The sequence below is a fragment of the Nerophis lumbriciformis genome, linkage group LG23 (genome assembly GCF_033978685.3).
Source record: "Nerophis lumbriciformis linkage group LG23, RoL_Nlum_v2.1, whole genome shotgun sequence".
Taxonomy (NCBI): domain Eukaryota; kingdom Metazoa; phylum Chordata; class Actinopteri; order Syngnathiformes; family Syngnathidae; genus Nerophis; species Nerophis lumbriciformis.
The window spans coordinates 38,739,161-38,754,794 of record NC_084570.2 but is presented as its reverse complement, the minus strand read 5'-3'; the positions used below and the strand labels follow the sequence as shown (position 1 = coordinate 38,754,794).

The following is a 15,634-nucleotide window of genomic DNA, read 5'->3' as shown; positions in this document are numbered from 1 at the left end:
GATGACGCCGGCTGGAAAGGTCTCTTTTGGCAAGGTCTTCCTTTTGAATATCACCATGGGTGGAAGTTAGCATGGCAAGCTAGAACCACAGTGAAGGATGACTTCTCATTCCCTGTGGTGCGAATATTCACCGTACGTGCTCCCGTTCCACAGTGCGGTTCACAGGAATATCAGTTGCTGTGAAATACGGTAGTAATCCGTGTGCGGATGGAGAGATTGCGTCTTTTTATGAACCGGATCCTTTTCGCTTAGTAGGAGCCATTTTGTGGTCTTTACAGATGTAAACAGGAAATGAAACGTACGGTGATATCCGCGCGTTTTTTCTTCTTCTTCCGGGGGCGGGCGGTAGCTTACAGTAGAAGAAGAAGCGCTTCCTGTTCTATGGGGGCGGGTGCTTACCTTGGCGGTTGCTTGCGTAGAAGAAGAAGCGCTTCCTGTTCTACCGGGAAAAAAGATGGCGGCTGTTTACCGAAGTTGCGAGATCGAAACTTTATGAAAATGAATCGTAATAAAGCGCACCGGGTTATAAGGCGCACTGTTAGCTTTTGAGAAAATTTGTGGTTTTTAGGTGCGCCTTATAGTGCGGAAAATACGGTACTTGCCGCACGTTTATTACTTTTATGTTTATCCGCGCACCCGCATGCCGTTCAATTGCAGCATTCCCTGACTACTTACGTCGACATCACATCGACAAAGTGTGCAGAAGCCATGGAATGAGTCTCGACTGCTTTTCGTTATAAATTCGTTCTCTTTTATCCATTCAGAATTAAACGAGGTCTTGCGTTTTGGCATGATGCTAACTTTCTGTCAATGCCGCAACAGCACATGGACCCTTGTTTACTTTTTTAACCAATGATAAGCAGATTTGTATCCGACACAGCTCTTAGCCAATCATTTGATACGTTACTGTGTTGGGGGCATTTTTTACGGTCTTTGATTGGCTATTGCGCTGCAGCCCAGCAAAGATGAAAAAAATCCGCTCTTCAAGCCTAGTGCCTCAAAAAGGAGGACAAATACGTGTCCGGCTTGAAGCTGCGCCGGACGCCGGACAGGGCATTAAAAATCCGGACTGTCCGGCCTAAATCCGGACACCTGGTCACCCTAATGACCGCCGAATTCTTATTGGTTGGCGTGTGAGTGACGATTTCTGACGTGTGTGTGACGATTGCTGCCATTTGCTTCGTCGCTCACGCGAATGAGATAAATAATATTATTTGATATTTCACGGTAATGTGTTAATAATTTCACACATAAGTCGCTCCGGAGTATACGTCGCACCCACGGCCAAACTATGAAAAAAACGTCCTCTTATAGTCCGAAAAATACGGTATAAAACTTTTTTTTTTTGGCAGTAATATTCCACCAAGCACAATCCACACACCCACTCTAACTCAATCAATCAATCAATCAATCTTTATTTATATAGCCCTAAATCACAAGTGTCTCAAAGGGCTGCACAAGCCACAACGACATCCTCGGTACAAAGCCCACATACGGGCAAGGAAAAACTCACCCCAGTGGGACGTCGATGTGAATGACTATGAGAAACCTTGGAGAGGACCGCATATGTGGGTAACCCCCCCCCTCTAGGGGAGACCGAAAGCAATGGATGTCGAGTGGGTCTGACATAATATTGTGAGAGTCCAGTCCATAGTGGATCCAACATAATAGTAAGAGTCCAGTCCATAGTGGGGCCAGCAGGACACCATCCCGAGCGGAGACGGGTCAGCAGCGCAGAGATGTTCCCAGCCGATGCACAGGCGAGCGGTCCACCCCGGGTCCCGACTCTGGACAGCCAGCACTTCATCCATGGCCACCGGACCTGTGCCCCCCCCCCTCAAGGAAAAGGGGAGCAGAGGAGAAAAGAAAAGAAACGGCAGATCAACTGGTCTAACAGGGGGGCTATTTAAAGGCTAGAGTATACAAATGAGTTTTAAGATGGGACTTAAATGCTTCTACTGAGGTAGCATCTCTAATTGTTACCGGGAGGGCATTCCATAGTACTGGAGCCCGAATAGAAAACGCTCTATAGCCCGCAGACTTTTTTTGGGCTCTGGGAATCACTAATAAGCCGGAGTTCTTTGAACGCAGATTTCTTGCCGGGACATATGGTACAATGCAATCGACGAGATAGGACGGAGCTAGACCGTGTAGTATTTTATACGTAAGTAGTAAAACCTTAAAGTCACTTCTTAAGTGCACAGGAAGCCAGTGCAGGTGAGCCAGTATAGGCGTAATATGATCAAACTTTCTTGTTCTTGTCAAAAGTCTAGCAGCCGCATTTTGTACCAACTGTAATTTTTTAATGCTAGACATAGGGAGACCCGAAAATAATACGTTACAGTAGTCGAGACGAGACGTAACGAACGCATGGATAATGATCTCAGCGTCGCTAGTGGATAAAATAGAACGAATTTTAGCGATATTACGACATAACTCCCACTCCACACCCACAGGTGGTGCTGCTGAGTCCATTCAAGTTTGCGCATGGTGCCGTCCGCCAAAAATAACAAAGCAGCAGCAGAAGAGAGGGGTAATTTACAGGTTGAGTTTGTTATAAATAAATGATAAATGGGTTATACTTGTATAGCGCTTTTCTACCTTCAAGGTACTCAAAGCGCTTTGACAGTATTTCCACATTCACCCATTCACACACACATTCACACACTGATGGCGGGAGCTGCCATGCAAGGCGCTAACCAGCAGCCATCAGGAGCAAGGGGTGAAGTGTCTTGCCCAAGGACACAACGGACGTGACTAGGATGGTAGAAGGTGGGGATTGAACCCCAGTAACCAGCAACCCTCCGATTGCTGGCACGGCCACTCTACCAACTTCGCCACGCCGTCACACCCTTCCTTCTTTGTGGTAATCTCACTCCAATGTGTGGTAATATCACTTTAATTTGTGGTAATCTCACTTTAAATTGTGGTATTTTCACTACAATTTGTGGTAATTTCACTACAATTTGTTGTAATTTCACTCCAATGTGTGGTAATCTCACTTTAATTTGTGGTAATTTCACTACAATTTGCGGTAATTTCACTACAAATTGTGGTAATTTCACTGTAATTTGTGGTAATGTCACTCCAATGTTTGGTAATATCACTTTAATTTGTGGTAATCTCACTTTAATTTATGGTAATCTCACTTTAATTTGTGGTATTTTCATTACAATTTGTGGTAATTTCACTACAATTTGTGGTAATTTCACTACAATTTGTGGTAATTTCACTCTGATGTGTGGTAATCTCACTTTAATTTGTGGTAATTTTACTACAAATTGTGGTAATTTCACTCCAATTTGGGGTAATTTCACTCTAATTTGGGGTAATTTCACTCCAACGTGTGGTAATTTCACTCCAATGTGTGGTAATTCCACTCTAATTTGTGGTAACTCCACTCCAATTTGTGGTAATTTCACTCCAATTTATGGTCATTTCACTCCAATTTGTGGTAATTTAACTTTAATTTGTGGTAATTTCACGTGGTACTTTCACTCCAATTTATGGTACTTTCACTCCAATTTATGGTAATTTCACTCTAATATGTGGTAATTTCACTCTAATTTGTGGTAATTTCACTCTAATTTGTGGTAATTTCACTTTAATTTGTGGTAATTTCACTTTAATTTGTTGTAATTTCACTACAATTTGTTGTAATTTCACTACAATTTGTTGTAATTTCACTACAATTTGTGGTAATTTCACTCTAATTTGTGGTAATTTCACTCTAATATGTGGTAATTTCACTACAATTTGTGGTAATTTCACTCTAATTTCTGGTAATTTCACTCTAATTTCTGGTAATTTCACTCTAATTTCTGGTAATTTCACTCTACTTTCTGGTTATTACATAACGTCTCGTGTCTGAAAAGAGAAATAGTTTCCACTTGCCTCTCGCTTGCCACTCCCAAGAATGTAGTTGGCGTTGATGTAGTCAGAACCGGCCACTTCCGGGTCGGCGTCTCTGATCTGCACCCGTGTGGTGTCGACTGCAAAAGCAAAAGTGATGAAGAAAGCGTGCTAGAAGTCAAAGCCACACGTCTGCCTTCTTTCCACAGGAAGCGTGGGTGAGACTCACAAGGCAGGATGTTCTTGTAGCGGTTCTTGCTCTTGTTCTCCACCTTCATGCCTTCCTTGCGAGGATACAGCAGTTTGCACTCCTGCTGCTGGAGAACCTGCAGAGAAGACATTTTGTCTCGCTGGCTTCTCAACTAAACATTTCACTACACACGCTCAAGACTTTCTACAACACGCTCAAGACTTTCTACAACACGCTCAAGACTTTCTACAACACGCTCAAGACTTTCTGAAACACGCTCAAGACTTTCTACAACACGCTCAAGACTTTCTACCAAACGCTCAAGACTTTCTGAAACACGCTCAAGACTTTCTACAACACGCTCAAGACTTTCTACCAAACGCTCAAGACTTTCTACAACACGCTCAAGACTTTCTACCAAACGCTCAAGACTTTCTACAACACGCTCAAGACTTTCTACAACACGCTCAAGACTTTCTGAAACACGCTCAAGACTTTCTACAACACGCTCAAGACTTTCTACAACACACTCAAGACTTTCTACAACACGTTAAAGACTTTCTACAACTCATTAAAGACTTTCTGCAACACGTTAAAGACTTTCTGCAACACGTTAAAGACTTTCTACAACTCGTTAAAGACTTTCTACAACTCCTTAAAGACTTTCTGTAACACGTTAAAGACTTTCTGCAACACGTTCAAAATCTTTTACAATATATTAAAGATTATCTACAACACGTTAAAGGCTTCCTACAACACGTTAAAGACTTTCTGCAACACGTTAAAGACGTTCTATAACACATTACAGACTTGTTACAGAACGATAAAGACTTTCTACAACACGTTAAAGACTTTCTACAACTCATTAAAGACTTTCTGCAACACGTTAAAGACTTTCTGCAACACGTTAAAGACTTTCTACAACTCGTTAAAGACTTTCTACAACTCGTTAAAGACTTTCTGTAACACGTTAAAGACTTTCTGCAACACGTTCAAAATCTTTTACAATATATTAAAGATTATCTACAACACGTTAAAGGCTTCCTACAACACGTTAAAGACTTTCTGCAACACGTTAAAGACGTTCTATAACACATTACAGACTTGTTACAGAACGATAAAGACTTTGTACAACACGTTAAAGACTTTCTACAACACGTTAAAGACTTTCTATAACTCGTTAAAGACTTTCTGCAACACGTTCAAAACTTTTTACAACATATTAAAGATTTTCTAAAACATATTAAAGGCTTCCTACAACATGTTAAAGACTTTCTACAACACGTTAAAGACGTTCTATAACACATTACAGACTTTTTACAGAACGATAAAGACTTTCTACAACACGTTAAAGACTTTTACAGAAAGTTAAAGACTTTCTGCAACACATTAAAGACTCTGCAACACAAAGAATTTCTACAACACGTTAAAGACTTTTTACAACACGTTAAAAACTTTCTGCAACACGTTAAATACTTTCTACAACACATTAAAGACTTTCTATAACACGTTTAAGACTTTCTACAACACGTTTAAGACTTTCTACAACTCGTTAAAGACTTTCTACAACTCGTTAAAGACTTTTTACAACACGTTAAAGACTTTTTACAACACGTTAAAAACTTTCTACACCACGTTAAAGACTTTCTACAACACGTTAAAGACTTTCTACACCACGTTAAAGACTTTCTACAACACGTTAAAGACTTTCTACACCACGTTAAAGACTTTCTACAACACGTTAAAGACGTTCTACACCACGTTAAAGACTTTCTACACCACGTTAAAGACTTTCTACACCACGTTAAAGACTTTCTACAACACGTTAAAGACTTTCTACACCACGTTCAAAACTTTTTACAACATATTAAAGATTTTCTACAACATGTTACAGACTTTTTACAGAACGATAAAAACTTTCTACAACACGTTTAAGACTTTCTACAACTCGTTAAAGACTTTCTGTAACACGTTAAAGACTTTCTGCAACACGTTCAAAATCTTTTACAACATATTAAAGATTATCTACAACACGTTAAAGGCTTCCTACAACACGTTAAAGGCTTCCTACAACACGTTAAAGACTTTCTGCAACACGTTAAAGACGTTCTATAACACATTACAGACTTTTTACAGAACGATAAAGACTTTCTACAACACGTTAAAGACTTTCTATAACTCGTTAAAGACTTTCTGCAACACGTTCAAAACTTTTTACAACATATGAAAGATTTTCTACAAAACGTTAAAGGCTTCCTACAACATGTTAAAGACTTTCTACAACACGTTAAAGACGTTCTATAACACATTACAGACTTTTTACAGAACGATAAAGACTTTCTACAACACGTTAAAGACTTTTACAGAAAGTTAAAGACTTTCTGCAACACATTAAAGACTCTGCAACACAAAGAATTTCTACAACACGTTAAATACTTTTTACAACACGTTAAAAACTTTCTGCAACACGTTAAAGACTTTCTACAACACATTAAAGACTTTCTACAACTCGTTAAAGACTTTCTACAACTCGTTAAAGACTTTTTACAACACGTTAAAAACTTTCTACAACACGTTAAAGACTTTCTACAACACGTTAAAGACTTTCTACACCACGTTAAAGACTTTCTACAACACGTTAAAGACGTTCTACACCACGTTAAAGACTTTCTACAACACGTTAAAGACTTTCTACACCACGTTAAAGACTTTCTACACCACGTTAAAGACTTTCTACACCACGTTAAAGACTTTCTACAACACGTTAAAGACGTTCTACACCACGTTAAAGACTTTCTACACCACGTTAAAGACTTTCTACACCACGTTAAAGACTTTCTACAACACGTTAAAGACTTTCTACACCACGTTCAAATCTTTTTACAACATATTAAAGATTTTCTACAACACGTTAAAGGCTTCCTACAACATGTTAAAGACTTTCTACATGTTACAGACTTTTTACAGAACGATAAAAACTTTCTACAACACGTTTAAGACTTTCTACAACTCGTTAAAGACTTTCTACAACTCGTTAAAGACTTTCTGTAACACGTTAAAGACTTTCTACAACATATTAAAGACTTTTTACAACAAGATAAAGAATTTTTACAACACGTTAAAGGCTTCCTACAACACGTTAAAGACTTTCTACAACACGGAAAAGACTTTCTATAACACATTACAGACTTTTTACAGAACGTTAAAGACTTTCTACAACACGTTGAAGAATTTTTACAGAAAGTTAAAGACTTTCTGCAACACGTTAAAGACTCTGCAACACAAAGAATTTCTACAACAAGTTAAAGACTTTTTACAACACATTAAAGACTTTTTACAACACGTTAAAAACGTTCTGCAACACGTTAAAGACTTTCTACAACACGTTAAAAACTTTCTACAACACGTTAAATACTTTTTACAGAACGTTAAGACTTTCTGCAACATGTTCAAGGCTTTCTACAACACGTTAAAGACTTTCTACACCACGTTAAAGACTTTCTACACCACGTTAAAGACTTTCTACAACACGTTAAAGGCTTTCTATACCACGTTAAAGACTTTCTACAACACGTTAAAGACTTTCTACACCACGTTAAAGACTTTCTACAACACATTAAAGACTTTCTACACCACGTTAAAGACTTTCTACAACACGTTAAAGACTTTCTACACCACGTTAAAGACTTTCTACAACACATTAAAGATTTTCTACAACACATTAAAGACTTTTTACAACAAGTTAAAGACTTTCTACAACACATTAAAGACTTTCTACAGAACGTTAAAGACTTTCTACAACACGTTAAATACTTTCCAAAACACGTTAAATACTTTCTACAACACGTTAAAGACTTTCTACAACACGTTAAAGACTTTCTACAACACGTTAAAGACTTTCTCCAACACGTTAACAACTTTCTACAACACGTTAAAGACTTTTTACAACACGTTAAAGACTTTTTACAACACTTAAAAACTTTCTACAACACGTTAAAGACTTTCTATAACATGCTAAAGACTTTCTACAACATGTTAAAGGCTTTGAGTTTGAAGGCAACGTACCTCAAACTCTTCCCAAAATCCTTGCTTGGGTTTCTCTGAGTTGTCGGCGACTTTGTTGAGTTCTCGCACTCGATTGTCAATGTTGGCTGCGTTGATCCTGGTGGCGTTAAAAGGCTGCTTGCACAAACACAGCATTCAACTCTAAAATACTCAAATGCTTTGTTTTCATTAGAAAGATATATATATTTATATTCATTTATACATACAAATATATGATATACACATGTTTATATACATACAAATATATGTATACATATGTTTATATATGTACAAATATATGTATACATAAATACATACAAATATATGTATACATGCATTTATATATGTATACATACACACACACACACACACACACACACACACACACACACATATATATATATATATATATATATATATATATATATATATATATATATATATATATATATATATATATATATATATACAGTCGTGGTCAAAAGTTGACATACACTTGCGCTTTTGGTAGCCATCCACAAGCTTCTGCTTGAATTTGTGACCACTCCTCTTGACAAAATTGGTGCACTTCAGCTAAATGTGTTGCTTTTCTGACATGGACTTGTTTCTACAGCATTGTCCACACGTTTAAGTCAGGACTTTGGGAAGGCCATTCTAAAACCTTCATTGTAGCCTGATTTAGCCATTCCTTTACCACTTTTGACGTGTGTTTGGGGTCATTGTCCTGTTGGAACACCCAACTGCGCCCAAGACCCAACCTCCGGGCTGATGATTTTAGTTTGTCCTGAAGAATTTGGAGGTAATCCTCCTTTTTCATTGTCCCATTTACTCTCTGTAATGCACAAGTTCCATTGGCAGCAAAACAAGCCCAGAGCATAATACTACCACCACCATGCTTGACAGTAGGAATGGTGTTCCTGGGGTTAAAGGGTTCACCTTTTCTCCTCCAAACATATTGCTGGGTATTGTGACCAAACAGCTCCATTTTTGTTTCAATGACCACAGAACTTCCTTCCAGAAGGTCTTATCTTTGTCCATGTACTTGCCATGTTATGAATTATAGACCTACTTAAGACTCCAATTATCTCACATCAAATATTCCACTTTGAAAAAAATTTATCGGGAAAATATTGCATATTTTGTGTGTTTTCCATATTTAAAAAAAAGTTTTCTTCTACAAAAATGACAAAAACAAACAAAAAAAATATATAAATAAAATTTGACGCATAGATTTGAAATTGATCCAGGGACGAAGTGTATAAAGTAAAAACAATTAAAAAATGTATGAATCATTTTAAAACTTTTATGAGTGGGACACTTTTGGGTCCCCAAGAATTTTTTTTTTTTAATTCTAAAATCAATGTTATGAATTATCGACCTATTTAAGACTCAAATTACTTCACATCAAATATTCTACTTTGAAAACATTTTATGGGGAAAATATTGCATATATTGTGTGTTTTCCATTTAAAAAAAAAGTTTTCTTTGACAAAAATGACAAAAAACAAAACTTAAAAAATAAATATAAACTAAAATTGACGGATTGATTTGAAGTTAATCTAGGGACGAAGTGTATGAAGTAAAAATAATTAAAAAATGTATGAAATATTACAAACTTTTATGAGTGGGACCCTTTTGGGTCCCCAAGAATTTTGGTGGTATTTAAAACAATTTTAACTTTAAAATCAATGCTATTAATTATCGACCTATTTAAGACTCCAATTACTTCACATCAAATATTACACTTTGAAAAAATTATATGGGGAAAATATTGCATATTTTGTGTTTTTGCTTTTTCTTTGACAAAAAGGATAACGATATATATTTTTAATTTATATCCACAGATACACCTGAAGTTGATCTAGAAATTAAAGTAATAAAATAATAAAAACAATAATATATGGCCTACTGTATTTTTTACATTTTTATGACTGAGACCTAATGGTTGAAAAAAATATAAATATTGTGTTGGTTTTGAAAATGACAGATATTAAAACTGCTTTTATTTTGAAAGAGGAATCTTCCAAACCTGTTTGAGGTGCACCACAATGCCGCTCTTCTCCACCATGGGGTTCCTCCTGTAGTGCTCCACCAGCTCCGCCAGGGTGTCGAACCTTTCACCGCCGCCCACGTCGTATTTGCCCTCCTGCAGGAAGACTTGAAGCCTCACCAGCTGACATGAAAAGTGCTAAAAAGAATGAAGCCTCACCAGCCGACATGAAAAGTGCTAAAAAGAATGCAGCCTCACCAGTCGACATGAAAAGTGCTAAAAAGAATGAAGCCTCACCAGCCGACATGAAAAGTGCCAAAAAGAATGAAGCCTCACCAGTCGACATGAAAAGTGCTAAAAAGCCAGGAGTCAGCGCGGGTACCTGGCAGCGGATCATCACGTGGGTGACCTTGGTCCTGCGCTCCACGTAGTCTTGCTGGTCCTCGTGGTTGACCTTGGTCCTGCGCTCCACGTAGTCCTGTTTGTCCTCCTGGGTCACCACGGAGAGGACAAAGTCGCCCGGTTTGCTCTGGCTCTCCCTCACCAGGAAGCTGCCCACCTTTCCTTTCTCCGTCAGCAGTTTGTCGGCGTCTCGGCCGGACAGGTGCCCGTGGTACCACCTGTAGCACACATTGTCACGTGGTCACTACCAGAGCAGGTGCCCGTGGTACCACCTGTAGCACAAATTGTCACATGGTCAGTACCAGAACAGCTCCACGTGGTACCACCTGTAGTACACATTGTCACATGGTCAGTACCAGAACAGGTGCACGTGGTACCACCTGTAGTACACATTGTCACAGAACAGGTGCACGTGGTGCCACCTGTAGTACACATTGTCACATGGTCAGTACCAGAACAGCTCCACGTGGTACCACCTGTAGTACACATTGTCACATGGTCAGTACCAGAACAGGTGCACGTGGTACCACCTGTAGTACACATTGTCACAGAACAGGTGCACGTGGTGCCACCTGTAGTACACATTGTCACATGGTCAGTACCAGAACAGCTGCACGTGGTACCACCTGTAACACGTTGTCACGTGGTCACTAACAGAGCAGGTGCCCGTGGTACCACCTGTAGCACAAATTGTCACATGGTCAGTACCAGAACAGCTCCACGTGGTACCACGTGTAGTACACATTGTCACATGGTCAGTACCAGAACAGGTGCACGTGGTACCACCTGTAGTACACATTGTCACAGAACAGGTGCACGTGTTACCACCTGTAGTACACATTGTCACATGGTCAGTACCAGAACAGCTGCACGTGGTACCACCTGTAGTACACATTGTCACATGGTCAGTACCAGAACAGCTGCACGTGGTACCACCTGTAGCACACATTGTCACGTGGTCAGTACCAGAACAGGTGCATGTGGTACCACCTGTAGTACACATTGTCACATGGTCAATACCAGAACAGGTGCCCGTGGTACCACCTGTAGTACACATTGTCACATGGTCAGTACCAGAGCAGGTGCCCGTGGTACCACCTGTAGTACAAAATGTCACATGGTCAGTACCAGCACAAGTGCACGTGGTACCACATGTAGTGTAGTAACAGAACACATTGTCACATGGTCAGTACCAGAACAGGTGCCCGTGGTACCACCTGTGGTATGGTAACAGTACACATTGTCACATGGTCAGTACCAGAACAGGTGCCCGTGGTACCACCTGTAGTATAGTAACAGTACACATTGTCACATGGTCAGTAGCAGAACACATTGTGCTGTGTGATACAACATTTCAGAGTGGCCTTTAATTGTTGCAGCCTAAGGCGCACCTGTGCAACAATGCTGCTGTTTAACCAGTGCCTTGATGTGAGGTGGGAGGGATTATCTTGGCAAAGAAGAAATGCTCACTAACACAGATTTAGACTTGTCAACAATATTTGAGAGGAATATATTGTTTGTGTGTATAGTCAGCGTTTTACTTCTTTGACTTCATTTCATTAACAATGGCGGCAAAAGTAAAAGTGTTGCGTTTATATTTTTGTTGTGTATATATTTATACATATATGTATACATACATATATAATTAAACATATATCAATATACAGGTAAAAGCCAGTAAATTAGAATATTTTGAAAAACTTGATTTATTTCAGTAATTGCATTCAAAAGGTGTAACTTGTACATTATATTTATTCATTGCACACAGACTGATGCATTCAAATGTTTATTTCATTTAATTTTGATGATTTGAAGTGGCAACAAATGAAAATCCAAAATTCCGTGTGTCACAAAATTAGAATATTGTGTAAGGCTAATACAAAAAAGGGATTTTTAGAAATGTTGGCCAACTGAAAAGTATGAAAATGAAAAATATGAGCATGTACAATACTCAATACTTGGTTGGAGCTCCTTTTGCCTCAATTACTGCGTTAATGCGGCGTGGCATGGAGTCGATGAGTTTCTGGCACTGCTCAGGTGTTATGAGAGCCCAGGTTGCTCTGATAGTGGCCTTCAACTCTTCTGCGTTTTTGGGTCTGGCATTCTGCATCTTCCTTTTCACAATACCCCACAGATTTTCTATGGGGCTAAGGTCAGGGGAGTTGGCGGGCCAATTTAGAACAGAAATACCATGGTCCGTAAACCAGGCACGGGTAGAATTTGCGCTGTGTGCAGGCGCCAAGTCCTGTTGGAACTTGAAATCTCCATCTCCATAGAGCAGGTCAGCAGCAGGAAGCATGAAGTGCTCTAAAACTTGCTGGTAGACGGCTGCGTTGACCCTGGATCTCAGGAAACAGAGTGGACCGACACCAGCAGATGACATGGCACCCCAAACCATCACTGATGGTGGAAACTTTACACTAGACTTCAGGCAACGTGGATCCTGTGCCTCTCCTGTCTTCCTCCAGACTCTGGGACCTCGATTTCCAAAGGAAATGCAAAATTTGCTTTCGTCAGAAAACATGACTTTGGACCACTCAGCAGCAGTCCAGCTGGTGTCGGTCCACTCTGTTTCCTGAGATCCAGGGTCAACGCAGCCGTCTACCAGCAAGTTTTAGAGCACTTAATGCTTCCTGCTGCTGACCTGCTCTATGGAGATGGAGATTTCAAGTTCCAACAGGACTTGGCGCCTGCACACAGCGCAAAATCTACCCGTGCCTGGTTTACGGACCATGGTATTTCTGTTCTAAATTGGCCCGCCAACTCCCCTGACCTTAGCCCCATAGAAAATCTGTGGGGTATTGTGAAAAGGAAGATGCAGAATGCCAGACCCAAAAACACAGAAGAGTTGAAGGCCACTATCAGAGCAACCTGGGCTCTCATAACACCTGAGCAGTGCCAGAAACTCATCGACTCCATGCCACGCCGCATTAACGCAGTAATTGAGGCAAAAGGAGCTCCAACCAAGTATTGAGTATTGTACATGCTCATATTTTTCATTTTCATACTTTTCAGTTGGCCAACATTTCTAAAAATCCCTTTTTTGTATTAGCCTTACACAATATTCTAATTTTGTGACACACGGAATTTTGGATTTTCATTTGTTGCCACTTCAAATCATCAAAATTAAATGAAATAAACATTTGAATGCATCAGTCTGTGTGCAATGAATAAATATAATGTACAAGTTACACCTTTTGAATGCAATTACTGAAATAAATCAAGTTTTTCAAAATATTCTAATTTACTGGCTTTTACCTGTATATACATATATGTATATATACATACGCATACATACATATCAAACATATGCAAGAATATATATACATACTGTACATATATACATACATATATATACATATGATATACATATACTGATATATATATATATATATATATATATATATATATATATATATATATATATCAGTGACGTGCAGTCAGGGGAGGCAGGTGAGGCGGGGCCTCACGTGCCATCATGGAAAGAAAAAAAATGGAAAAAGAAAACATTTTTATTAAATTGTTATATGTATCCAGTGATTATACTATAAAGTTATTTTCCATTTAAATTCACCAGTTTTAGATTATTTGTATTCAAAATCGCTGAATTTTCACATTTGCCGTTCAAATACTGAGAAGAGACTTGCGGTGATCAGCAGCCAGTTGAGCCTCATCATGGATTGCGCAATGACTCGGCTAACTGCTGGCCTGCTGTGCAGTGAGACCGTATTGCTATATGAATTATATTATACATTTCCATAGTTTAGTTAGCTGAGGTATATAATGTACAGTGTATTTTGTCAACAACTGTATGTGTGTAACGTATTTCTTGTGCTAAGCAATCATAAAACGGCTGTGAAGACGCACTAGCTGAGGCTCGCAGTAATCCCGCCTCATGGTGGTAGAGGGCGCTAGTGATCCCGGATCATTTTTGCGACTACTCGGCTGCAGAATAAGTGACAACAAGCAGCAACAGTTAGCGATTGTTTATTTTTTCTCTCGCCTGGACTTTTAACATGGAGGATTACATATCTAAAATAAAACATTTTTTGTTATACACCTTTGATTGTGGACTATTACTGACACCTTGTGGCGATGGGAAAATGCTGCGCGTCATCAGTTTGGGCACTTCCGGTTTACGATGTTAGTTCAGTTCATGAGACAATAAGAGGTAGACAAGTTGTGTTAGCTCTTACAAGCCTTGGAAAAGATAAGTCTGTAAGTAAACTGTTTAACTTGTTTATGTGGCTCAATATGAAGGTGGAAAGTGGCTAAATTTGATAGTAAGATGTTTATTGAAAAACGATTTTTGTGCACTAATTTAATGGATGTTTGAGGACTTAAAATGGCTGCCGTCGTGTATTTCCACCATAGAAATAGTTTCAACACTCAGCAGTGTTTGTTTGATGGTGGTGCTGTGTATTTGTGTGGAGCTGATGTTTACATATTGTGTATTACATTTCAGTGTGTTGATTGAATCATATAGCTTATACATTGTCATTGTGTGTATTTCAGTTTTACAAAACAAAAATAAAAGTCCAGTGCAAGACAAAGCAAGATCAATAAATAATAATTAACTTAGAATTTCATGGCTGCAACACGTGCCAAAGTAGTTGGGAAAGGGAATGTTCACCACTGTGTTACATCACCTTTTCTTTTAACAACACTCAATAAACGATTGGGAACTGAGGAAACTAATTGTTGAAGCTTTGAAAGTGGAATTCTTTCCCATTCTTGTTTTATGTAGAGCTTCAGTCGTTCAACAGTTTGGGGTCTCCGCTGTCGTATTTTACGCTTCATAATGCGCCACACATTTTCGATGGGAGACAGGTCTGGACTGCAGGCGGGCCAGGAAAGTACCTGCACTCTTTTTTTACGAAGCCACGCTGTTGTAACATGTGCTGAATGTGGCTTGGCATTGTCTTGCTGAAATAAGCAGGGGCGTCCATGAAAAAGACAGCGCTTAGATGGCAGCATATGTTGTTCCAAAACCTGTATGTAACTTTCAGCATTAATGGTGCCTTCACAGATGTGTAAGTTACCCATGCCTTGGGCACTAATGCACCCCCATACTATCACAGATGCTGGCTTTTGAACTTTGCGTCGATAACAGTCTGGATGGTTCGCTTCCCCTTTGGTCCGGATGACACGATGTC

At 39.2% G+C, this 15,634-nt stretch overlaps 1 protein-coding gene across 6 annotated transcripts in view; it reads right to left on the bottom strand.

Annotated features, from left to right (window-relative positions):
• The window catches only part of ptpn11b (protein tyrosine phosphatase non-receptor type 11b), a 143,850-nt gene that overhangs the window by 42,184 nt on the left and 86,032 nt on the right, over positions 1-15,634 (bottom strand). For all 6 annotated transcript variants that reach the window (XR_009817819.2, XM_061985586.2, XM_061985583.2 and 3 more), the window contains 5 exons: positions 10,459-10,696; positions 10,116-10,232; positions 8,108-8,221; positions 4,082-4,178; positions 3,895-3,992 (listed from right to left, as the gene is read on the bottom strand). Coding sequence is in view for 5 of the 6 variants with exons in the window: in XM_061985586.2 (XP_061841570.2) it covers positions 3,895-3,992; positions 4,082-4,178; positions 8,108-8,221; positions 10,116-10,232; positions 10,459-10,696 (664 nt within the window). In the remaining variant the exon portion in view is untranslated. The remainder of the gene's footprint in view (positions 1-3,894; positions 3,993-4,081; positions 4,179-8,107; positions 8,222-10,115; positions 10,233-10,458; positions 10,697-15,634) is intronic.